The sequence below is a fragment of the Schistocerca gregaria genome, chromosome 11 (genome assembly GCF_023897955.1).
Source record: "Schistocerca gregaria isolate iqSchGreg1 chromosome 11, iqSchGreg1.2, whole genome shotgun sequence".
Taxonomy (NCBI): domain Eukaryota; kingdom Metazoa; phylum Arthropoda; class Insecta; order Orthoptera; family Acrididae; genus Schistocerca; species Schistocerca gregaria.
The window spans coordinates 87,773,035-87,799,859 of record NC_064930.1 but is presented as its reverse complement, the minus strand read 5'-3'; the positions used below and the strand labels follow the sequence as shown (position 1 = coordinate 87,799,859).

The window sequence follows — 26,825 nt, the reverse complement described above, 5'->3', positions numbered from 1 at the left end:
CTTCTGATGGCCACCTAACTCCCCAGAAAGAACATTATTGAGCATATCTGGGGTGCTTTGATCTCCACCCTCTCCTACTCTTACAGATTTGTGGACAGCCTTGCACGACTCATGGTGTCAGTTCCCTCCAGCACTACTTCCGACGGACGGCCGCGGTGGCCGAGCGGTTCTAGGCGCTTCAGTCCGGAACCGCGAGACTGCTACGATCGCAGGTTCGAATCATGCCTCGGGCATGGATGTGTGTGATGTCCTTAGGTTAGTTAGGTTTAAGTAGTTCAAAGTCTAGGGTACTGATGACCTCAGATGTTGAGTCCCATAGTGCTTAGAGCCATTTGAACCATTTGAACTTCTTCAGACATTAGTCGACTCCATGCCACGCTGTGTTGCGGCATTTCTGCGTGCTCGTGGGGGCTCTACACGTTATTGGACAGGTGTACCAGTTTCTTTGGCTCTTCAGTGTACAAACAAGCGGCAGCATTGACGTCTAAATCGACTTCATTTCTACAGCGCAGAGCGTCCCTACCCGCTCCCAGCTAGGTATGGCAGCCCTATGAGCGTTTGACCTGCTGTTAGATTCGACGTAAGACGAAAAGTTGTTCATTGCACAGACTGGAAGGCGCGATTTTAGCTTCAAAGTCGTTGAACGCCGTAATTATCAAGTGCCCTCGGGGTGGTCTCTGGTGTGGACCGCTGCGCAGGAATTCTTCGGACGTCAGACGTGTGCAAATCTTATCGCCGACGGTCGAGGGAGGGGGAAGGGTGGAGCGGGTGGAGTATCTGGACCAGAGGGGAGACTGCGGACGTAGTGGGTGGTGGGGGGCGGTAGCCCAGCCCAGCTGTGGTCGGTATAAGAGCGGGAGGCCGGCACCGCGACGCCACACTGGACAGCCTGCGTCGGCGAGCAGCGGACGGGCAGAGTTTCGTAAGTCTCGACGTACTTCTCCCACCGGCGTGCGGCATGCTGTGCGTATAACTTCTCTTAACTAAACAGTCAGCTGTTCTCAGTTTGCTGCAAAAATCAATGAAAGTGCACAAACGACAAAGTATCTTTTTTTTTCGTTAACTATTTTCTACGACATGTAGGGCAACAGATCTTCTGATCCATTCCCGTGCCGGTTCCCGTCATCCTATGCGCTTTAGCAGACTGCTTGTCTCAGTGCGTAACTTAATTAATGCCGCTACTGGCACCATTTGTTACTGTTACGTGTTGCGTGTTCCTCAAACGTGTTCTTCAATGAATGTTACTTTCGGTGTAAACTTGTCGAAACCGATTAGGTTCGTGCGATGTCTGGTGTACTTGATAGTATGCGACTGAGTTTTCTGCGAAGAACGTGCGCCCGTACGGACTATGTTGGTCACCATTTGGCACACCTTCTGTACAACAACGCTGTTTAGCACACAGTTTACTGTCTTTTCCGAATTTAAGGAGTGCCTGTACTGATGGTCGTTGTTGTTTATGACATTCCAAAGCTTTCTCTGGGTCACGATTATTTCCAAAATCATAAGTTTCTATCGCAGAGGCGCTGTATATCGATTCCTCTATCACTTGCCTCAATTTGTTTTCAACCTCTTGAACCACCCTGTGTACCGTAATGATGTTCGCAAACCATCTCCTCTCGCTTCCATGACACACACACACACACACACACACACACACACACACACACACGCACACACACACACACACACATAAACACACAAACACACACACACACACAAAACCATCACATAGTGAATTGTCACTAATAGCAATTGCTACCAAAACTCATCACTCGTGAAATTTCGAAATTACTTGCTTATATATTTCCTGCAACTGAACATCGACATTTACATGGATATCCTGCAAATCACATTTAAGTACCCGGGACCGGCTTATTGAATTATATTCAAAATAATTCGATAATATTTTAATCCCAATAAGCGCGTGGATACGACGAACACCTGTATCTTTCCGTGCTAGCTGTGGTTTCCCTTTTTTTTATGATGATCGTTTCTTCCTATGTAGGTCGGCGCCAATAAAATATTATTGCGTTCGGAGGAGGAATTTCGTGACTGAAATTTCGTGACAACATTCCGCAGCACAGAAAACCGCCTTTTGTTTTAAAAAATGTCCACTCCAAATCCCGTATCATGTCAGTGACACTCTCTCCTCTGTCTCGCCGTAATACAAAACACGCTGCCGTTCTTCGGCCTTGTTCTTCGTCAATCCTGTCGGTAAGGATCCCATACCGCGCAAACGAAGAGGGACAAGCGTAGTGTAGGCAGCCTCTCTGTATGTTATTTCCAATTTAAGTTGTCCATAATTCTAATTCGTAAGTATTTATTTGAATTTACGACCTTTAGATTTGACTGATCTAACAAATTGCTTGTGGCACTCATGTGGATGACTTCATAGTTTTCATGATTTAGGGTCAATTGCCAAATATTTGCATCATACAGGCATCTTTTGTAAATCGTTTTGCAATTTCTTTTCAACATCTGATGACTTCTCTAGACGATAAACGACAGCACCATCTGCAAACAACACAAGACGGATGCTGAGATTGTATCTGAAATCGTTTACATCGATGAGGAACAAGAGAGGGCCTGTAACACTACCTTGGGGAACCCCAGGATTCACTTCTGTGTTACTCGACTTTCCGTCAGTTACTACGAACTGTGACGTCTGTGGCTAGTAATCACGAATCCACTCACATAACTGTGATGATATACCATAAGCACGCAGAAATCCGCTTACGTGGTACAGTGTCAAAAGCCTTCTGGAAATGCATAAATTTGAAATCTCTTGTCAATAGCACTCAGCACTTCGTGTGAGTATAGAGCTAGTTGTGTTTCGCAATCATATCGACGTTAATAATATGGGCCTGAAATTTAGTGAATTACTCCTACTCCATTTATTGAATATTGGTGTGGCCTTTGCAACTTTCCAGTCTTTGGATACGCATCTTTCGTCGATAGAACGGTTGTATACGATTGTCGAGTATGGCGCCATTGCATCAGCATACTCTGAAAGGAAAGTAATTGGTATATAGTCTGGACCGGAAGATTTGCCTTTATTATGTGTTTTAACTTGCTTCACTATTCCGAGGATGTCTACTTCTAAATTACTCCCGTTGGCAGGTGTTCTCGATTCGAATTCTGGAATATTTACTTCGTCCTCTTCGGTGAAGGAGTTTCGGAAAGCTGTGTTTATAAACTCAGCTCTGGCAGCGCTGTCAGAGGTAGTATCTCCATTTCTATCGCGCAGACAAGGCATTGATTCTGTCTTACCGCTAGAATACTTTACATACGACCAGAATCTCTCTGGATTTTTTGCCGGGTTTCGACACAAGGTTTCATTGTGGACACTATTACAAGCGCATTAAAGTCTGGGTTAGATTTCGAGCTTCTGCATCGTAGAGGCTCGCTGTATCGTTGTGCCTTCCATTCGCGATGGTTTTCGTCACGTTTTCATTCAAGGTGAAGACTACTAAATATGACAGTACAGAAAGTATTCCTCGTATAAAATAAAGTCACAGGTCTCACATAAACATAATACGTGTTGAGCTCTTCCAGTCAAGAACGCTCTTGCCGGTAAGTACCAACCGATCCTTCTTCCTGTACCTCTAGACCTCTCGCACGCTTACAGCCAACTCTAATGACTGTCAGATCTGTTGTACGCTTTTACTCTGTCGCGTTCAATAGCTTTCATCAGGAAGGAGAATCTTCAAGGGCGTGGGACGAGTCAAGGTATACATTAAAAAAGGCAGGTAAGCCAATGAACTGTAATGTGTATACTGTACTAGCAACATAATGCCTACGGCGCTCGCTCTTATGCCATCTAGATCTAATGGAGTAAATCAGAAAAAAGGCTGCTACTTTGAACAGTGTTGCTGCCTACTGAGTTACCCTAGCCAGCCGTTGCTTATCTGCTATTGGTAGCTCACTTTTTACTTCATCATAATATTTTAAGAAAATGTTTGCAAGTAACTGTATGTACAGTCTTGTATACAGCGCATGACTACTTGTCTTGCAGCTTTATACAGAACACTGCTCCTACTCGTGTAGCTTAAACAACATAGTTCTGGAATATAATCTTCCAAAATCATGTAAAGGAAAGTGGTTAATGATTTGTGCTTTTAACTTCCTTTCGAACTGTTAGCCATTCCCAGTTTTCTGCTTCTTGTTAGATGGGCGCATGTCGAATATCTTCTCACCTGAACACGTAACTCCATTCAGAATCCTGGATATGGAGGCCAGCTCCAGATGAACACTACGATCTTCTATTGTGACTGTACAGATCACATATCATCTGCAACATATGTTTACTATCAGTAAAAGAAACCATTAAGGTGCAAATGCGTTAGGAAGTCGTTGTTAAATTCCAAAGCCGTTAAAAAAAAGAGGTCTGCAAGATTAGCTCTCTGATCAATATTCTTACAGCTCCCTTCCACTGTAGGAACACTTTATTTACTTCAGGTAGATAATTCCATAAGCGAGTGTGATTATGGCAAATAAGTCAAGCCCCCCTTGCCTGTACGACAGTACAGTGAGAGATGATCTCCAGGGAGATGTATTGGTGTATGTGCCGTCGGTATTAAATTGTTCTCCGTTCCGACCCGATGGGAAATAATACACTGTATTTCATTTAGTTGATGGTCATTAATGCCAACTTCCTTTGGCAACAGTTCTTTATGGTTTGGAATCCCATACTATGAATCATTGTGATATTAAGATTTTGCTGTCAGCTGTGAAACACTTGTCGTCCTTTTAAAATATCACCAGAGCTGGTCTTCCATGCCCGATTTTATGTCCTTCATTAGTGTGCTTCTGCCTCGTGCGATTTTAAAAGATGTTTAAAGTCACTATGAGATCATTAATGTAGGTTAACAACACGACTGTTCCCACTGCCTGTCTTTGTGGCATCCCACACTGCTATCTTACCCATTTTGAGTATAGTTTCAGGCATCCGATTCCCTGTGATTTCTTTTACCGTAGCTAGACTCCGTCTGCGGGAGAAGAATGCCATTAATCCCACAGTTCACTAGTTCTTCAATTAGAATTTTGTAAGCGATACAATCAAAGACTTTTGTAAGATCACAGGACATACCAACTGGATCATTTTTCTTGCATAGATCCGCAAACAAATTGCGAGCACCTATAGTGCTCTCTCTGTGATGAAGTTAAAACCTGCTCAGCTAAATGAGTCACTGTTCTATCTTAGCCACTTTCTCACAGACTTTTGAAAAGAATGGAAGGAGTGAAATATATGGACAAATAAAGGTGTGCTTACCACTATTTTCACAGATCGCTATTATTAAGCCCATTCAAGTATGTCAGCAAACGATCCCCATGTTATTGTTTGATTACTTATATAGCTTAAGGATATTCGTTTAAAATCAGCAGAAGATTTAAACAGTTTACTAAAAACTCTACCAAATTGCCTCAAATGGCTCTGAGCACTATAGGACTTAACTTCTGAGGTCATCAGTCCTGAGAGGGCGTTGTATTCTGTGCAATGTTATATATTTAAAGAGCACGAGGCACTCCAGTTATTGACAATTTTATTTCAGTTTCTCTTCATATTGTCAATCTTCCCCTTCCTTCAGTCAGAAAAAAATGGTTCATATGGCTCTGAGCACTATGAGACGTAACATCTGAGGCCATCAGTCCCCTAGAACTTAGAAGTACTTAAATCTAACTAAGCTAAGGACATCACACACATCCATGCCCGAGGCAGGATTCGAACCTGCAACCATGGCGGTCGCGTGGTTCCAGACTGTAGCGCCTAGAACCGCTCGACAAACTCTATCATATCCTACATAAACACTGTTTTCGGTGATGTGATGAATTTTACAATTTCTTCGCTGGCCGTTGCCTTGAAAATAATGTCTACTGTTGGTGCATGCAGTATCTCCAGGAACAAATTTAATACATCTCCACTGAGTTTGTTGCCACTGTAAGGAAGTAATCGGTTCCGCCACAGGGCAGGAGACGACACGGTAACAGATCCGCACCCCATGGTAGTCAGGTGCTTATCGCACACCTATTAATGTCGGCTGTTTTCTTTTCCAGTCTTGAATCTTCAGACTGGTTTGGTGCGCCCCCCACGGATTCCTCTCCAGCGCCAACCTCTCCGTCTCAGAGCAGCACTTGCAAGCCACGTCGTCAGTTATTTCCTGGACGTGTTTAAATCTCCATCTTGCAATACAGTTTTTACTCTCCACAGCTCCTTCTAGTGCCATGGTAGTTACTCCCTTGTGTCTTAGCAGATGTCGTATTATTCCATACCTTCTTCTTCTTAGTGTTTTCCATATACTCCTTTCCTCGCAGATTCTGCGGAGAACTTCCTATTCCCTATCTTATAACCTACACCTGATTTTCTTCATTCTTCCGTAGCACCACATCTGTGAAGCTTCCAGTCTCTTCTGTTCCGCTTCTCCCACAGAGCATGTTTCAGTACCATAGCATACTGTGCTCCAAACATACATTCTCAGAAATTGATGTCTCCAATTAAGGCTTATGTTAGACACTAGCAGACTTGCTGTTTGCAAAGAAATGCCCTTTTGGCCAGTGCTAAGACTCTCCCTGGGAAGTGCTCTCCGGAAATTTCTATAGAAAATCTTTCCGTGATGTGCACCGCCTCTCTTGTAACGTCTGTCAGTGGAGGCTGTTGAGCATCTCACGTCGAATTGAAGATCCTCTGAAGAACCACGCCGCTCTTCGTTGGAATTTCTCTATCTCTGTTACCAGTCCTGCATGGTAGGGATCCCAGATAAATGAACGGTGCCGTATCAGCCACTTTCTTCGTGGATTAGTTACACTTCTTTAAGATTCTTCCGATGAACGTGACTCTGGCATCTGCTTTTCCCACTGTCTGTTTTATGTGGTCTGTTTTGAGGTCGCTCCAGATAGTTACTCCTAGATATCTTACGGCAGATACTGTTTCCAGCGGTTTGTCATCAAAACTGTACCTACACAGTAGTGGATTTCTTTGCATATGTATGCACAATATGTTACAGTTATTTACGTTCAGAGCGAAAAGCCCGACCTAACACGAGGGCATTCTGCAAATAGTTACTATCTTGTGGCGTTGCTACTTTGCCATAGACAACTGCGTCATCTGCGAACAGCCTTATATATATATATATATATATATATATATATATATATATATATATATTGTAAAGAGTAACATTCCTCTCACACTTCCCTGTGGTACTCCGGAAATTACCTTTACATCTGCCGATTTAGTTCCGTTAAGAGCGACGTATTGAGTTCTATCTGCACGTAAGTATAGAATCCAATCGCAAATCTGCTCCCACACTTGATAAGCCCGCAGTTTTTCAGTAAGCGGCAGTGAGGGGCGCGGTAAAATGCCTTCCTGAAGTCAAGGAACACGGCATCAACTTGAGCTCCGTTGTACGCAACGGTGTGCACCTGATGGAGGAACAGAGCAAGCTGTTTTTCGCAATATCTCTGTTTGCGGAATCCATGTTGACTTTTATGGGGGGGGAGTTTCATTCTCCAAAACCGTCACGATTCTTGAACACTGAACATGTTGCACAATTCTTCAACAGATCGACTTTAACGATGTAGGTCTATAATTGCGTGGAACTATCCTACACCCCTTCTTAAAAACGGGAATGACCTGCGCTCTCTTCCAGTCGCTAGGTATGCTTCGTTGCTCAAACGATCTGCGATAAATTACTACTATAAGGGGAGCAAGCTCCTTCGCATAATCTTTGTAGAATCTTACAGGTATCTCATCTGGTCCTGACGTCTTTCCACTGTTAAACGATTGGAGTTGTATTTCTATTCGTCATCGGAAAATTATGATCTGTGTTGTACTGAGCTCATTTCATCGCCACAACATCTACAGTATCTTCGATTTCTCTTTAGCATGCTTAGGAGACCCCAACAGACATATCGGAGTCAGTGCTCAGTAACTACCATTACACTCCTGGGACGTAGTTTTCCTCACAACCACTCCTGCAACTACTCACTGAACACTCCCTATCTGCCTAAGCAGCTTTTACTCGTCTAAGGCCGCTGCTGTAGGAAGGACACACCCCCACCCTCTCTTCTTTCAGCGACACATCAGCCTGGAAACTCATGTACTACAGTACCATTTGAAAAAAGTTAATTTGATATCGGTATCTCTGCAATTAATATAGGAACGACAAAAGAATACAGGTCATTTAGAAAGTATTTTCTCACAATTTATTAAATGGTAACCTGAATTGCGTTGTCTTAAACGGTTTCGCAAGCACCTGAGGCTGTCTTAAGCTTGGGTTAGTCAGCCAGTATACTCCAAAGATTGAAGAGATGTACATCATGTAAATTAAGTTATCTGCGTTAAGTTCAAACAGCAATTTACACTAGTTAATTTGACGTATACTTTGTTAAATCAGTTTTGTTGCTAAATTTATTCATAAAATTACAGGCTGTTCAACAGTGTGCAGAAGTGTTGAACACATTTTGGAAGAAACGTCCATTACTTCTCAAGACTCACCTGTTCTTCCATCATGTCCTCCAGAAGTATGTGTTGGTTTGTCTGCATTTTTGTGACAGCAGTCATAGCTACTGACTACAGCGACACAGATTTCGTTACAGGTAAAAGCTTGAATATTTTCAGTTGGTATGAGTCTGCATAAAAAAGAATTAACAGTTTTATAGTAAGTAATGAAACGCATGTACAGTTTTTTCATCGAAATTTGTCTGACTATCCTTTTCAGTATGGGACCCTGAAGTCAAAGCCACTCATTCAAGAACTGACACATTAGGTAAGCATTTTTTCCTTTATTCGTAGAGACATGGTTCAAGGAAACTCAATTGGTGCTTACCTAATAATTTTGGTAATCTTATTTAATGTTAATTTTTTTGATCTCAGTGTAGTCGCCGGCCAGAGTGGCCAAGCGGTTCTAGGTGCTACAGTCTGGAACCACGCGACCGCTACAGTCCCAGGTTCGAATCCTGAATCGGGCATATATGTGTGTGATGTCCTTAGGTTAGTTAGATTTAAGTAATTCTAAGTTCTAGGGGACTGATGACCTCAAATGTTACGTCCCATAGTGCTCAGAGCCATTTGAGCCACTTTTTTCTGGCTGAAGGAAGGGGAAGATTGACAATATGAAGAGAAACTGAAACAAAATTGATAATAACTGGAGTGCCTCGTGCTCTTTAAATATATAGCATTGCACAGAACAGAACGCCCTCTCAGGACTGATGACCTCAGAAGTTAGTCCCATAATGCTCAGAGCCATTTGAACAGTGTAGTCATGTGATTATTATGAACGAACTCTGTCACATCACTGAGCTTCCATATATCTTTGTTTCCATAATCATGGTTTTTGGGATTAGAGACCATGCTAGTTGGAATGCAGTTTATATATCTCTCGCATACATACTTATTTGATCATGTGAAAAATATGAAAGTGATAATACCAATGATTTATTTTGCATAAAGTAATTTTCAGGCTCATTTGGTCATTACACGAAAAGGTAGTTGTGAAATCCTTGAATTAATGATAACATCGTTCCATGTGTGGTTCAATCCCAGCATTTTGTCATCCAGGCAATTGCCAGAACGATTCCTTTGAAAGGCCAAGTCAGATCTCTTTCCCCATCCTTGACACAATCCGAAGTTGTGCTCCATGTAATGACCCCGATGTCGATGGGACGTTCAACCCAATCTTCCTTGCTTTCTTTTTCGTTCCATGTGAGACATACCATTTTTACTAGTGCAGCCATCTGGGACTCACAGCCCCACCACCTGTTGCTGATTGCTGGCAGACTGCACCTCCCGCCACACCCCCCTCCCCTCACCCCCAGGTCAATACGTGGCGGCCTATCTAGTGTGATGCCCTGTAGCTCACCCACGGTTCCCTTAGGCCCAGTGCACACGAGTGAGTAACAGCTGCTCGTGCCTACTGTGAGATCACAGCATCAGAAATCGTTTGAGGACGTAGACACGCAGTGGCACTGCAGCGATAATCGCTCAGCAGTACCACACTGGAATCCAGTGTGCAGGTAGGCAGGAGAAATCAGGTAGAGTTGACTTATTTCTTTTATGAACACACTGAGGAACGAAACTGGAGATTTTGGGCTCAACTAATGGTTTCCTAACGACAGTCGAAAGCAGTGATCAGGACACTTTTAATTTCTTTCATGTTGCACTTCTAGTTCCGTAGGTCCAAATTGAGAAGCAAATCTCCATGCTCATCGAAGGTGTCAGTACATGAATTAACTACAGAAAAGTAATAATCGAGAAAGTAAAACGATTATGAATCCTAAAATGGTTGAAATGGCTCTGAGCACTATGGGACTTATAGACAACATTACACGAAACTAATCACAATGGAGTAGTTTTGTTGCCTTTTTAGAATGCTTCTGTTATGTCAGTGTGTTTTTCCTAGCATTTTTGGACGCAAGGTTTCCAAAATAATTGTTGTACTAAGTTTGGTCCTAAGTTACGAGAAGATACGGGAACACATACTGAACTGAATCTTCCGAGCTGCATTAGGGCGAGCATTGTAATAGATGAAGATAAATTTTCTAGACAGAATTCCAGGATGTTTCCTTTGACAGCAGCTCTCAGTTTTCTCCAGGCGAGAACAGAAGCAAACGGGATACGCAGATGATCCCGAGAAACATGTGTCACTTTATAACAATATTTGTTTATGGTCCATTTAGATTTTTATAAATTTTTTCTTTAAAATTTTCGAATATTGGTACTATATCTTCTGTAGATGTAAATCAAAGCGGGCCGTTAGGACTCTGAAGTTCTTTACATTCTACATAAGTAATGTATGTAAAATACTATGTAAGTTGTTTACTACGTTAAATAATTTTTATGACTTTTGTATTAAAAAATTTTTATGTGTATAAATTGTTGATGTTAATTAATGATTCAAATGGCTCTGAGCACTATGGGACTTAACTGCTGAGTCCCCTAGAGCTACTTAAACCTAACTAATCTAAGGATATCACAAACATCCATGTCCGAGTCAGGATTCGAAGCTGCGACCGTAGTGGTCGCGTGGTTCCAGACTAGCGCCTAGAACCGCTCGGCCACATCTGCCGGCTATGAATCCTAAAAAGACGACAAGCTATAAGTTTATATTTACACATGAATTAGCTTAATGTGGCAGGGAATTGCTTGACAGAATAGGAGGAGTGACACGTGAGGAAACACTTCAATTTGCATTTGAAAGCTTGTGGTTTACTATTAACATTTCTGGATTCTTGCTTACTGAAAAATCGAGTCAGCAAATTACTGCTCACCTTTCAGCACAACAGTCAACGAGGTGGTGCGATCCAAATGCAGTCTGCCTAGTCTTATGTGAGTGAAAGCTGCAAATTCTTCGGAATAAGTTGATACTGTTAACAAGACACAACAGCCATGGATATACCTATTGAGAACCTTACATCAGAATATCCACTAATGAACAGGGATCGACAAGAAGCTCGTGAAGTGATAACACTTATTGCCTGAACCAAAACTACGATTTGAAAATTTAAACAGTTAACCCAGGATATAATAACATATGTCATAAGCGTATGAAGATAAGCGAAGGGGAATTATCACTTACTTCAGATACTATTCTAATAGGAAACATGGCAGCATTAAGTCTTTGGACAAGATCCTGAAGATGGCTTTCCACGACAGTTTACTATCTATCTGAACCGCTAGTAATTTGAACTGTTGAGACTTATTAATCATATGCACTTTCTGTGTAATTAGAGCGCCAGGTTTTGTGGAATTTTGCGTTAGAATCTGTAAAAGCTAAGACTTACTTTCAATTAGCTTTAGTTTATTTTCTACAAACCAAAAACGTACGTCTTGAGCTACCCTATCTGAAACAGTACAAGTGTTACACACAACATCCATTACGCCCAAGCTAGCGTCATCAGGAAACGGAAATATTTTGATCACCTGTAATAATAGAAGGCATGTCATTTCTTTAAATGAAGAATAGGAGTGACCCCAACACTGATCCCTGGAGCTCACTCCATTTAACCATGACCCACTTCGACGCTACATCATACCTTTGTCAACACAGTGCTGAATGAGCTTTTGCTATCTGTTCTTAAGGTAACAGGACAAATAACTAATTGCATTGATCATAAGACAATGCTCCAAACGTTGGACCATTATGACAGATGGGGAGTTGTTCACAAACACCTTAGTTACATAAGAAAATATGCTTTTGTTTAATCCTTCCAGTATATTACAGAGCAAACAGAACATAGAATTTTCTGTTAAACCACTTCTAGAACCAAACTGCATATTTGTCAGTAAATTATGTGAGATGAAATGATCAATCATCCTTACAAACACAGCCATTTCAATAAGATTCAAGTAAACTATGAGTGCATAAAAATAGATCTTAATTGTCTGAATGATCCCTCTCTCCCTCTTTATAAAGTGACTTAACTACAGAGTACTTTCATCGTTCAGGAAACCATTTCTAAAGGAAAAATTACAAATACGCATAAGTTCAGGGGTAGCATGTGCAGCATTGTAACTTAACATTCTGCTAGGCACTCTATCATATCCATGAGAGTCCTTAGTTTTCAGTGATTTAATTATTGACTCAATCTCCCCCAAGTCAGTATCACAAAGTAATATATTAGATATCAGTTTCAGAAAGCCAATTTCCCAGCGAATTATATGATTCCCTGTAGAAATTAAACCAGTTATGTTCAGAATCACTTATCAGTAAGTGTAGCATTTTTAATATGTACTGACTTTCTATCCTCCACCTTCTGCTGCTGACCAGACACTTCCTTCACAACTGACTGTATGGTTTTGATTTTATCCTGTGAATTAGATATTCTATTTGCATACCATTTAGTCTTTGTCTTCCTAACAACGTTTTTAACTACCTTACAGTAGTGTTTGTAATGGATTAATGTAGTTCGGCTGTGACTACTTCTTACATTTTGACGTGATTCCCACTTTGGTCTACAGGATATCCTTAACGCATTAGTCAGCCACTGTGGTTGATTTTTGCAGCAAGTACCCTGTTTTGAACGTTCTAATGGAAAGCAGCTTTCAAATGATATAAGAAATGTGTTAAGGAAAGCACTATATTTGTCATCTCTGCTATCAGCATTACAAACATACTGCCACTCTTGTTCTCCAACGAGGTTTAAAAAAACTGTTGGATTAGATTTTCTACATAGTTTTTAATTATATATAACAGTAGTTTAAGCACAAAAAAGTTTTAGTGTTAAAACGTGTGCATCATAATGTGAAAGGGCTTTCACCCTTTTTCTAACAGTATGACAATCTAGTAATGAAGAATGAATAAAAATAAAGTCTGCTTTTGTGAAACTGTTACCCTGCACTATGGCTGGAAAAATACACGCAACTCATATTTGGTACTTGCTATAAACTGATCCGAGAACAGTTTCTAGCTTGAGCAGAAATGCTCTGAAGGCAGAGATAGAAGACCTGAAAGTAACTATAATTAGAAGTGTAGTTTCACTAAATCCAACTGTCCTTGCACAGCATTGAAATACCTGTATAGTGCAGTGCTTTGACACATTTAGGGATTCAAATGGAGTATGGTTTTTTAAATGCATATCCACTGCCCCACTCTGCAAATAACTCATTGAGAAACAGCCAGCTAATCTGTATCCAACTGAAGGAAGTGTCTGGACTGTCACATTATTGATCTATCAGAACATCACTTAAATAATGTCAGAATCGACACTAGAAGAGTTCACTAACTTCATCTCTATTATCTCTTACATTTTAATTAAGTATGATTCAGTATTTGGATACCTCGCCTTCTTTGCAGGTGGTGCCTTTGTGAGACAGATTTCCTTTAAGAAGGTCTTGCCAGGTTAAATAAATAAATAAATAAATATACCTGTCAGCTGTCTTCGATTTGAAAATTAAATCTAAATAAATTATCTGTATGCGAATAAATTCGCACCAGCTATATTAGGTACAGATGTACTACGTTCTGGCGATATATGGAAATTAGTGCCATATCAGGACTCGAACCCAGACTTCTTGTTTATCGCGAATGACCGCCTTACCATTAGGCCATCTGTGCACACTTCATGGACCAACCCAAACTTCCACATGTCTCACTGTCTACATCCCTATGCCACAGTCTCCTACATTCATCACTTAATGCTCGCAGCTTATCTCTGTTCCCACACTAGTGAGAACAAGACTATGGGGAATCGAGACCTATAAATTCAGGATCTAGTGCCCGTCTCAGCAAGTAATGTTTGCTTAATGTCTGGATGAAGAGATACTGATTACGATTTACAGCTGTTCGAAATTAGATCCAAATAAATTCGATGCATGAATGTAAACAGGCGTCAGCTTTATAGGTACAGACGTACTAACCACTGGTGACATAAAAAAATCGGTGCTGGACTGTGATTCGAACTCAGATTTGCATGCTTAAACTTATTAGCGATTTTATTTCGATCTAATTTCGAATTGCTTTCAGTCATCACTGTCTCTTTATCAAGACATAAAGCAAATATCAGGCAATAGGTGATAAGTTCAAATCTGCACAGTCTCATTCCCACTAATGTGGGAATTCAGAGTTACACTGCAAGCATTGAGTGGTGAATGTAGGATACTATTACATATGGATGTAGACAGTACGACATATTGAAGTTTAGGTCAGGTTGTGAAGCATACACAGACAGCCTGATGGGGGGCCGATCACTTTCACGTGAGGGGGAAATCTGGTTTAGAGATCCAGCACACCACAAATTATATGTCAACAATAGGTAGTGCAACTACCCCTAACATGCATTCAGCAGACTTATTTGAATTTAGGTACGAACAGCTGTCAATGTATCTCCATACAGACATTAAGTAATTACAAAATTATTAAAGTGATAATGTTAAGGAATTGCAGCTGTTCACCTTGTAATATTACACTCCCACACATCACCATCAAAGTCCTCATTCTTTGCACAAATTTTGAAAAGTTCGAGAGGAGTAAGATTATAAAAGAAGAAGTTTTTACTTATCTTCATTATGTCATTGTTGTTGTTGATGTCTCAAAGTCTTGTCTAAGAGTACATTTTTGCAGCTGAAAATTTTGATTTCTTAAGATCCTGATATTAAATAACTGATGAACATTTGTGTGTATTATTCTTGAATTTTATTCTTTGTCACTTCTTTCAACAAAACAATGTTTCTACATTTTCCATATTCAAAAAACCAATAGTTACACTGTTGTTGAGAAGTTTAGGAAAACGTCTGCTATCATCAGAGGCATGTCCATTACTACCTACATTTGTGGTCATCACAATTTCCAATGAGTTTATAAATGGAAAGAGTTTACAAACTTTCTCAAGAGGAGAAGAATCTTCACCTAATTATATCATTATTTTATCAATAATTCCAAAAACAAATTTAATATTTGACCTTTAATTGTGAAATTAATAATATGAATTTTAAATATGCCAGAAATTTTGTGATTTCATTTATTCTTAAAAGAACAGTAATTTTAATATTTAGTACATATCGATTTTAACACATTAAATTCTTTTTTATAATTTCAGACTGAAATATAACAAATCATATACAAAATCATATGAATTCTTTCAGTGAAACCACTGAGATAATTTTTACCTATGCAAGAAGCGATACTATACATGGTATCAGTAACTCTATAAAAAGAGGGGTCACTCGTTATAACTTCCAGGACCAATCTGACACACCAACGTGATCATATTGTGGTAACTTACCTAAGTTTAAAAAATTTCTGGCAGCCGCTGCCTGGTGCAGATCTGGCTGCAGCTCATACGAGTGTAGTACATACTGGGTAAGAGAATGGGCTGCCCAGTGACACTGTGTTTCAGAATCGTCCAGACTGGTATCAGATGAGGAGGTTGAGCAGACTGAAGCTGTGGACCTGAGCACCTTGCTGGACGCTGGAGAAGGCGCCGTGGTGACTCTGGTGGCGGGCGACACACGTCTGGTGGCCCACAGGGCCGTCCTGGCAGCCAGGAGTCCTGTATTCGCCACCATGTTGCGCCATGGAACACTGAAAACCGGAAATACTCCAGTCGTTGTCCCAGACATGGAGGGCCCAGTGCTGCGCCAGCTCCTGACATACATGTACACCCTCCGCGCCCCCCAGCTACCTGGCATGGCTGTCCAACTGCTGATCGCCGCTGACAGATACAATGTGATGTCCCTGAAGACAGCCTGCGAGCAGCAGCTGGTCGCGCAGCTGTCTGTGGAGAATGTGGTTGCCACAGCAATGCTCGCAGTGAGGCACTCCCTTACCTGCCTCAGGCAGGCTGCCATCGCCTTTATAAGGACTCACATTTTCGAGGTGCTGGGCACGAAGGGCTGGACAGACGCGATGCATACTCAGCCTGAAGATTTGGGCGAAGTGATCAGGTTGCTGTCTGGTCCTCAAGCAGAAACCAGGTAGGTACAAGACAACCCACACAAACATATTGCCCACTTCTGTGTGTGTGGGTGTTTTATTATTATTATTATTATTATTATTATTATTATTATTATTATTATTATTATCATCTTGTCAGAAACATACATGAACATACATTTTATACAGTTATGATTAAAATACTTTCGATCAGAACTTGGTCATTTCCAGTTCATTTTCTGTTGCTTGTTAAAGATCATCTTCTGTACAGGAGACTGGGCACAATCGGCACCGAAGCACATGCCGAACTGTCTGTTCTTCTCCACAGTAACACCAAATATCATTTGTATCATTATATCCTAATCTTCCCAAGTTCAACTCCTGATCTCAGTCTGTTCAGGGACTTCCAAGTTGTCCTTTCCCCATCATGGACTAGAAGTAAAGCTTCGACAACTATTTTTCATAGTTATAACCTAGCTTTTTCAGCAGTGGTTCTAACTTCCTTTGATGTCCTAAGGAAACTCTTCCTTGACTTCAGTTGTTGACGATGCAGTTCATACCCATACCAGAGGATGGGTAACTTCCAGCTCCACTGCATTCCTTCACGTGTTCACAGCTATCTCTCTTTGAACAGGTGGTGGTTTTATTCCTGATAGGTTTTAAAGCAATTCGACTGGAATGGATTTCAGGCAACCTGTTATACTTCTGCGGGTTTCGTTGAGAGCTACACACACCTGTTAGGCACGAGTTGAATTACACCAAACAGGACAGGCATACTCTGCCACAGAATAGGATAGTGACATCGCAGATGGTTGACAACCCCTCTGTGATCCTGCCAGTTTCTGCAGGAGATTGTTCCTGGTGGAAACTTTCTACTCGCATTTCATGCAGTGCATTTGAAAGTGAGAGATCTGTTAAGTGTCACTCCTAGGTATTTTGGAGTCTTGTAGTGTTCCAGTTCGACCCCAGGCCATACTATTTTCAACTTGCAAGTGGCTTCCTTGTTTCTCAAGTGAAAAGAATAATGGCTACGAGAACTATGCAGTCCGCACCAGTGCCATATACTGTGTGTGCATACAGGAGACACATACAAGTTGTGTGTGTGTGTGTGTGTGTGTGTGTGTGTGTGTGTATAAACTTCTGCATCTCAGTGGTTGCCACTTATTTTCTGTCGATTTATTTCAGATTTATAACACACGACCATTGATGGCTATTTTCTGGTAGCTCATCTGTCCATTGTTTTCTCACAAAAACTCCATTGAACCTCTACATTGAACTGTGTTTATTAGCAGTAAGTTAGCTAAAACAATTTTTTGAGAGCCAAGAATTTCGTTGCTTCATAATTTGTTACAACCTTTTTTGCAGTAGGTGGTTCAGTTCAATTCTGGATATGCTAGAAGTAGTTTTTCAGTATCTGGCATCAATAATCTGAACAAAATGTCCATTGACTGTAAAGACCGCAGGAGCCATTCTAGCAATGGTCACAAAGATATGTTGCTCAGCACAGAGACAGACACAGTGACGTGCACAGTTTGCAGCTACAACAATTGGGTGTATATGGTCAATTGTCGTTTGTAAGTCTGGTCACTATAAACCGGTTTATGGAAAGTATCCTTTATTGCTGATTTCTGTCTCTGCTTCTGAGGTACCTACAAATGTTGTTATGCTGTGTTATAGAAAAGATGACAAAGAGCTGCAAGTCTGATGCACAGTACCAGCTCCAGGAACTCTGTAGTATGTTGCAGCACAGTTCAAGGGGAGGCAGCATCATAGACAAAATTCCACATTCCTTACATTACCATGATGTAAATCATCACTCATAGAAATCTGAGCTACAGTGAGACAAATGCTCAGAGTAATCGCTACTCACACATCAGTGCTACAGTTTGATGTGTTCCACATTCCTCTTTAATTTTCCAGGCATATGTGTGCAATGCATCCACAATTTCCATAATAAAGTTCATTTTCTCTCATCGAGCAGTATAGAGGCATCAGGTAGTATTTTTAAAAATATCATTACCTTGTCTTGTGAGTGGGGCTTCCGTGGTAAAATGATCCACAGAGCTACGCTGGTGGTAGCTTTACTACTTGTAGTGTCTCCCAAGCTGGGCAGAGCAAGGGTGGTCATGCAGACTAAGTGGGAACCCCTGATCCTAAAGGATGGCGGTTGGACGTGGGGAAACTCACCCACACAATGAAACAGACAATTTTTAAGAAACGCCAATACATAGCCTCAGATTCGGTGTAGTACAAGAATGGAAACGATGCGAGAAAGTAAAAGGTTAACGCTAGAAGATCACAGAAAAATCGTTCACTGAAGTGCTGCTCTTGGAACGCAAGATCAGTCTACACATCTGCAACTGTGAAGGCACCAAATGAAGAAGTGTATACTGACATTGCAAGAGGTGAAATTTCCCACAGAACAGATGCATCAAGGTGAGTTCTGCAGCTACTTACGTAGTGTAAATAAAGCAAATAAACATCAACTAAGCGTTGTTTTTGTACTAGCCAACAAGATAAGAGAAAATATCATGAATTTCAAGGCTGTCAATGAAGAATATGCTGGTTATAAACGGAAGGAAACTACTATAACCAAAAAATAGACTCATATGATGCACATTCATAAGCTATACACGACAGTGGAAAATACATTTTCTACAGAGACCTGGAACCAGTATTTGAAGCTGCACTGTCGTACAATGTAGAAGTGTTCGATGGTGATGCCAATGTCAAAGTAGGTAGAGAGGTCCTTCTGACAGCCTACACTGCCCCACATATTCTACACACTCCCTCCACCAACAACAAATAAGACGAGTCATTCAGGCAACTTCAGATACCCTAAGGATCAAGAATATTTACTTTCCTCACAAAAACATTTATAAGACAACTTGGAAGCTGCTCACACAAAACACGCAGACCTAAACAGACCATGTACTAGTGGATGCTACACATGGAAGAGCTGCTGAGAACGTAGTATCTGAAAGAGGTGCATAAATAGGATCAGACCAGTATCTTTTGTTGACCACTATTCATTAATGAATGGACTGAAGTACACGTGGGAGAAGTGAAGCAGACCCAAAAATAAATGCTGATCTACTGAAAGAGGCTCACATTAAGGACAGACATCCAATAGAAATTCGAAACAGTTACGCTGCCCTGGATGCGGACAGACATCATGTAGACATGCCACAGTCTAAGCTCAAGTTTGGAACCAGACAAAACAAGATTAGGTGCTTAAATCGATAGAGAGAAAAAGGAGAAGCCCACCTTGCTTTAATGGTGGGTGTAGAGATAGAGACGACAAGAGAATGGCAGCAAAATTGAAATGTCGACCAGGATGAAAGATCATCATTGGGATGCAATGAAACGACTAGAGAACCAACTCTTTCAAATAGAAAAGTGAGAACATCTAAAGAGCAATATAACACAGGTAGCAAGGCTTACAACACTAGGCAATACAAGAAACTTTTACAGGGCACACAGGTTCTTCAAAAAATAATATAATGAAAGGATTGACATGATGAAAAGTCAAGTAGGACAAATAATAACACTTAAACGAAACCTATGGTAGAATGAAAGAACTATTTCAAAAATCTGATGAATGTGGACCAAACCATCAACAGCGTTGCGACAGTAGATGAAGAGGAAGAAAAGGAAGAGGAGGAAGAAGAATTGCACAGAGAAAATGAAGTGACAGTACCAACAGAGGAGAATGAACTACTGCGCATGGAGGAGACGTCATAAGAATGTTGAAGAGAGGGAAGGCACCAGGAATAGATAGCTTACCTGCAGAGATGCTACGAGATGGAAGAGAGATCCTACAAGAGACAGTGTATCACCTAATCCGTTTAATTTGATGGAGAGAAAGAATCCCAATAAAACGGTAAAAGTCTGTTATCTGCCCATTATTTATGACAGGAGACTAAATGAAATGCGACTCCAGTATAGGATTTACCTTTGTATGTACAGCTTACAAGATCTTGAGGAACTTCTTGCTAAAGGGAGGTGTAAACAGTGAATCTTGCAGATTTTCCTTCTTTTAGGACTTCATATTCACATTTCTTGCAATTACTGATGCGTCTATAATATTCTCGGTATTGGTGAAACCTTTAGATGGAAATAACCTCTGTTGTATATTACAGTACAGCGCAAATATTACCTTCGAGTCTAGTTCCTAGTAATACTCAAAAAATTCCTTTCTTTTTGAGATGTATCAAAATGTTAATGCAGTATATAATGAGCCGCTTGACAAACTGGAATTCTTGTCATTGAGGCAGTATACTGCCTGAGCTATGTCTCCTTTAGATGTATCACGGTTCAAATGCTTCAAATGGCTCTGAGCACTATGGGACTTAACGTCTGAGGTCATCAGTCCCCTAGAACTTAGAACTACTTAAACCTAACTAACCTAAGGACGTCACACACATCCATGCCCGAGGCAGGATTCGAACCCGTGACCGTAGCAGTCACTCAGTTCCAAATTGTAGCGCGTAGGACTGCTCGGCCACTCCTGCCGGCTATCAAGGCTGTACTCTATTTGCATAACTACATGTGAAAGTTAATGTTTGAATGGAATACATATCACCATTTCTGTCTTTTCAAGACATCCCATTACTAACATGTTATGCTCAAATATAATTCTGTTTGCATTATTCAGGTGTATGACATAGAAATGCTCTTGATAACTTAAGAAGGATCTGTGTCATAGTACCTAATTACGGGTTTCTTCACTGCAAATGTTTCATACATTAAAATGCACACACACACACACACACACACACACACACACACACACACAGAAAGAGAGAGAGAGAGAGACAAAGAGAGAAAGACAGAGAGAGAGAACTATACATGCCACAACTTCAATAATATAGTCTTCATTTTATATGTGACGTCTGCAACGTTTGCTTTCATTTTCCCTTACTACATTTCCTTCATAATCAGTGGCAAATGGAAATATCTGGTCTAACTGCACTAGTGCACGAAGTCCTCTTACAGTTGTTAACACATATCAACTCATTACATTCAAACTTACGTCAAGTGGCTCACTTGGAATAGTTCCTTTGTCAAACCATTTATACTACATCTTCATCTTGCAATGATAAAATGCGGAAGTCCTATATTTCATATTTTCTTGCTTCAAACAAGAGCTTTAAATAATTAAATGCTGAACTAATTATTCATACATTTCTCTCTCTCTCTCTCTCTCCCTCCCTCTCTCTCTCTCTCTCTCTCTCTCTCTCTCTCTCTCTCTCTCTCTCTCTCTCTCTCTCTCTCTCTTATATATATATATATATATATATATATATATATATATATATATATATATATATATATATATATCTTTCAGTTTCCAGAATGTAGCTTGTTCCTACTGCTCGCTGGCAGTAATCACAGACCACTTTCTACGTATAATCACCACTTCGTCTTTGCAGAAATATAAATTGTCTGTAGCATTCTCTATCCTCTTTGTCATTAATTTTGTTATATTGAATCCTTCATTCCCAATGAAATCTTCTAATCGCAGTCTCATATATATGATCACACTGAATACAATAATGAAATACAATATTTTTTTTAGTTTTAGTGAAATGAATACCTCTGATACGCTGTCATTCAGAAATGTATAAATTCAATGTCTGTCATTACTTTACTGGTTTTACTCGCACACTCATACAACTCTTCAGTCACATGATGTTTTACATTTGCCTGTTCAGTGAGACTGCTCGTTGGTCAGTATGAATGAAACCTATGTACTGAGCATTATTTCAATTTCTGTAGTAATATTTCTAGAGGCAGATAAATGTTTGAATAGAACAGCTTTATAATATCACAAATTCCGCGCCCCTTCGTTCTCTTAATTTGTGTCCCAGCTGATTTGAGAACCTACCGTCCCCCAGGTTACTATTTCTGCCTCATACAGCCCAGATGCCGAACACATGAGCTGCAAACACCATTCGATGATCATAGTAGGACATTAAGTACATTTAAATCCGTCACTCCGGCCTGTATCCGATCCACTGTCTGTGCCTTTCGTATGTGCTGTATTTTGTACAAACTGTTGTTTGGTAACGTGAGCTGCAGGTATGGGGTCATTCTTCTTAGTGGACCCACAATTGTCGTTCGCCACATGTGTACTGTTACTGGTGTGGAAAGTCCCTCCGCAGAACTGTCGGCAGTGAGCTGCCCTCTGGCGCCCACGTGGACACACTTACGGAGCAGCGTCTGTCTGTGCAGTGTGCCAGCCACTCAGCCACACGGCGATCAGAGCGACCGCAGCGGGACTCCTGCCGCGGCTGAGCCGCCCACGTCTGTCCGCCCCGCTCCCGCACCTGGTGACACCGGCGCCTCCTGCATGTGGTGAGTTCCATCACTTCGTGTGTACATTCTCCACATCCACAGTTCGACTTAGCGGTTGATTTGCTCATTAGAAGTGAGGCCTCCACTTGCGAATGACATGGCATTTTTCTCACTACAAACGTTGATGGGTTGAGCTCTACAATCTGTTCAGGAAACCGATATGTACTTCGAATGGTGGTCCATACAAGCCATTGAAACTATAATTTACTTTTGTAACCTTTAGGGTTTGTCGTTGCCTCCAGGCACATCATAGCAACATAATTGTACACTACTGGAAATTGAAATAAGAACACTGTGAATTCATTGTCCCAGGAAGGGGAAACTTTATTGACACATTCCTGGGGTCATATACATCACATGATCACACTGACAGAACCACAGGCACATAGACACAGGCAACAGAGCATGCACGATGTCGGCACTAGTACAGTGTATATCCACCTTTCGCAGCAATGCAGGCTGCTATTCTCCCATGGAGACGATCGTAGAGTTGCTGGATGTAGTCCTGTGGAACGGCTTGCCATGCCATTTCCACCTGGCGCCTCAGTTGGACCAGCGTTCGTGCTGGACGTGCAGACCGCGTGAGATGACGCTTCATCCAGTCCCAAACATGCTCCATGGGGGACAGATCCGGAGATCTTGCTGGCCAGGGTAGTTGACTCACACCTTCTAGAGCACGTTGGGTGGCACGGGATACATGCGGACGTACATTGTCCTATTGGAACAGCAAGTTCCCTTGCCGGTCTAGGAATGGTAGAACGATGGGTTCTATGACGGTTTGGATGTACTGTGCACTATTCAGTGTCCCCTCGACGATCACCACAGGTGTACGGCCAGTGTAGGAGATCGCTCCCCACACCATGATGGCGGGTGAGGGCCCTGTGTGCCTCGGTCGTATGCAGTCCTGATTGTGGCGCTCACCTGTACGGTGCCAAACACGCATACGACCATCATTTGCACCAAGGCAGAAGCGACTCATCGCTGAAGACGACTCGTCTCCATTCGTCCCTCCTTTCACGCCTGTCGCGACACCACTGAAGACGGGCTGCACGATGTTGGGGCGTGAGCGGAAGACGGCCTAACGGTGTGCGGGACCGTAGCCCAGCTTCATGGACACGGTTGCGAATGGTCCTCGCCGATACCCCAGGAGCAACAGTGTCCCACTGGGAAGTGGCGGTGCGGTCCCCCACGGCACTGCGTAGGATTCTACGGTCTTGGCGTGCATCCGTGCGTCGCTGCGGTCCGGTCCTAGGTCGACGGGCACGTGCACCTTCTGCCGACCACTGGCGACAACATCGATGTACTGTGGAGACCTCACGCCCCACGTGTTGAGCAATTCGGCGGTACGTCCACCCGGCCTCCCGCATGCCCACTATACGCCCTCGCTCAAAGTCCGTCAACTGCACATACGGTTCATGTCCACGCTGTCGCGGCATGCTACCAGTGTTGAAAACTGCGATGGAGCTCCGTATGCCACGGCAAACTGGCTGACACTGACGGCGGCGGTGCACAAATGCTGCGCAGCTAGCGCCATTCGACGGCCAACACCGTGGTTCCTGGTGTGTCTGTTGTGCCGTGCGTGTGATCATTGCTTGTACAGCCCTCTCGCAGTGTCCGGAGCAAGTATGGTGGGTCTGACACACCGGTGTCAATGTGTTCTTTTTTCCATTTCCAGGAGTGTAGATTAGAGTGTGTACACATGTGTCTGTGTCTATGTCTGTGTGTGTGTGTGTGTGTGTGTGTGTGAGAGAGAGAGAGAGAGAGAGAGAGAGAGAGAGAGAAAGAGAGAGAGAGAGAGAGAGAGAGAGCAGTTGCATGTCTGTACACTTGTCACTGTGCAACCACATTTACCTGTGAAACTTCTGTGTAGGGGCTGGAAACTGGAGTTTTATCTCTGCAACGTCTCTAACATTTGGACTTCATGGTGTCGAGGAAAGCAATAGCTCTTTCTGCTTGACTGGGTTGTGTAGAAATTTGCAAATATATGGGCTGAACTTTTACTACCATGACAGGATATTTTCTTTAATCATTTGGAGACGTAATTAATATTCTGTGCCATATTTGGAAGTGTCAGAACCGATTTCTGCACAGACAGGGCTACTGTTGGCTTTGTGAAGCCTCTTTTTCAGTGGAGGACAACGACTGCTTGATAGTGGCATCAAGAGTTCAAAGGAAATCACCATCAGTTATCTAAGAGACGTAATATGATGACTGAATTTCTGGAGAGGTGGAACGTAGTAATTTTTATTGAAGTCTGGATGAAGGCTCTGAGAAGCTGCTACTGTAGAAGCACTGTACCTTAACGTACACAGACTTCCACACTGTTCTGCATCACAGAGGGAGATAATTGTAGATTTTTTCTGTTAATGGAGATTATTATTTTTAGAGCTGGTCACAGTTCAGATTCAATGATGATATTCTCAATCGGAAGTGTGCGCTGAGAGAATATTTTCGGAATTTCTTTGTTGTGAGCAGGGCTCTTTCTCAAGAGGAGAAGGACAGGAGACTGATCGAGGCTGCTAAGCAGGGGGCCGTGGAGGAGCTGCAGGCGTTACTGGCGGCCGGAGCAAACGTGACGGCGAGGTCTGAGTACAGGCAGACCACTGCCCTCCACTGGGCAGCAGAGAGAGGAGACGTCGAGGTGGTGAAGAGGCTGCTGGCCGCTGGGGCAGAGGTGGACGCCAGATCCACCCAGAATCAGGACACGCCTATGATCTGGGCTGTGTGGAATGGCCACGCAGATGTGGTGCGGCTGCTGGTGGCGGCCCACGCCGACCTGAGGGCCGCAAATGAGGGCGGCCTGACGCCACTGCACTGTGCGGCGTGGCGGGGATACCCAGAGGTGGCGAAGGTGCTACTGGAGGCTGGGGCTGACCGGTGGGCAACAAACAATGACGGACGTACACCGCTGGACATCGCCAGGCTACACAACTTCCCAGAGCTGATCCAAATACTAAGCCCATCTACTAGTTTAGAAAACCTCTCTGCCATCTACTAGTTTAGAAAACCTCTCTGCAGTATAAAGACAGAAACTTAAGCTGAATGAGTGTTTGCTTGTTTAGTAAATAGACACAAAAAATTAAGCTTGCCAGCATTGTTTGTATCTACCTTCATGTTGTATATATAACTGCTATACCAAGATCAGTACAATAGCGACACAAAGGAGATTTCTATAAACTAATACACAGGTTAGTTGCCTATAGTGATAGTTCAACGAAAATAGAAAAATTTTCGTTACTTATACACACTAATTTCCTAGAACATCTGATTGCTAAAAAAAAGTATTTTGTAGGTGCGTGGGTGCTACTTACTAAACTACTCTAAAATTAACTATGCGTGGATTTCTAATATATAAGCCTTACAGTTAGGAATGCCTATTTGCTTCAGATGAAACTATGAGTTTTCTTCCACGTCAGACATACAGATGGTGCAATATTTTGTGTATATAGTTACAGTGTTATATTAGTAGCGTTAAGGACACCCCATTAGTTCTCACTGGGGAAGCTGAATTTACTCACATGTATGCAGGAGAGATGGTTTCGTTACAAAGTGACGTTTGCATCAGTATTCACACTCTTGTTTGTGCCTACCATCTGAAATCATAATATAAGTATTAATTAAAAACAACTGTAGAACAGATTCTTATCACAGATTTCCTGAATGGATATGATGCTGCTGTATCAGGTAAATTGGAAATCCCTGTCATAGTATAGGGTACAAGAGCCAATTATTCCTTTCTCTGTATTTACCTTCTTTCCATCTTCAGTTCATTTCGCTCAGCCTGGCGTCAAATCGGTATATCGTCAGCCAACATGCCATGCGACAATTCTGGTCAGATAGGTACCACTGCCAACAGTGTCCTCACTGAGCAACTGGCAGTCTGCCCAATTACGACTCGCAGAAACTCTAAAACTTAATTAGGAAACTGTGTAGGCAGTCCAGTCAATTATTGAACAAATCATTTCACACTTAAGTACTCTACAGGAATGGAACCCTATTCTGCTAATAATATATTAAAAATGGCCATGGAGATAGAAACAACATTGCACTTTGCAAAAATAGATAACGAAAAATGTGATCAGCAATCTCAATCGTTAA

At 42.0% G+C, this 26,825-nt stretch overlaps 1 protein-coding gene across 2 annotated transcripts; it reads left to right on the top strand.

Moving 5' to 3' along the window:
* Positions 1–791: 791 nt before the first annotated feature.
* On the top strand, positions 792–25,815 carry LOC126295087 (CARD- and ANK-domain containing inflammasome adapter protein-like). Of its 2 annotated transcripts, none has more exons than XM_049987348.1 (6): positions 792–922; positions 8,426–8,595; positions 8,718–8,765; positions 15,832–16,408; positions 22,605–22,727; positions 25,203–25,815. In XM_049987348.1, the coding sequence occupies exons 2-6, from the start codon at positions 8,508–8,510 to the stop codon at positions 25,723–25,725; spliced, it is 1,359 nt and encodes a 452-aa protein (XP_049843305.1). In that variant the 5' UTR covers positions 792–922; positions 8,426–8,507; the 3' UTR covers positions 25,726–25,815. The 2 variants fall into 2 exon arrangements, with proteins under 2 accessions (XP_049843305.1, XP_049843304.1); XM_049987347.1 differs by having other exon boundaries at positions 883–963.
* Positions 25,816–26,825: the final 1,010 nt, after the last annotated feature.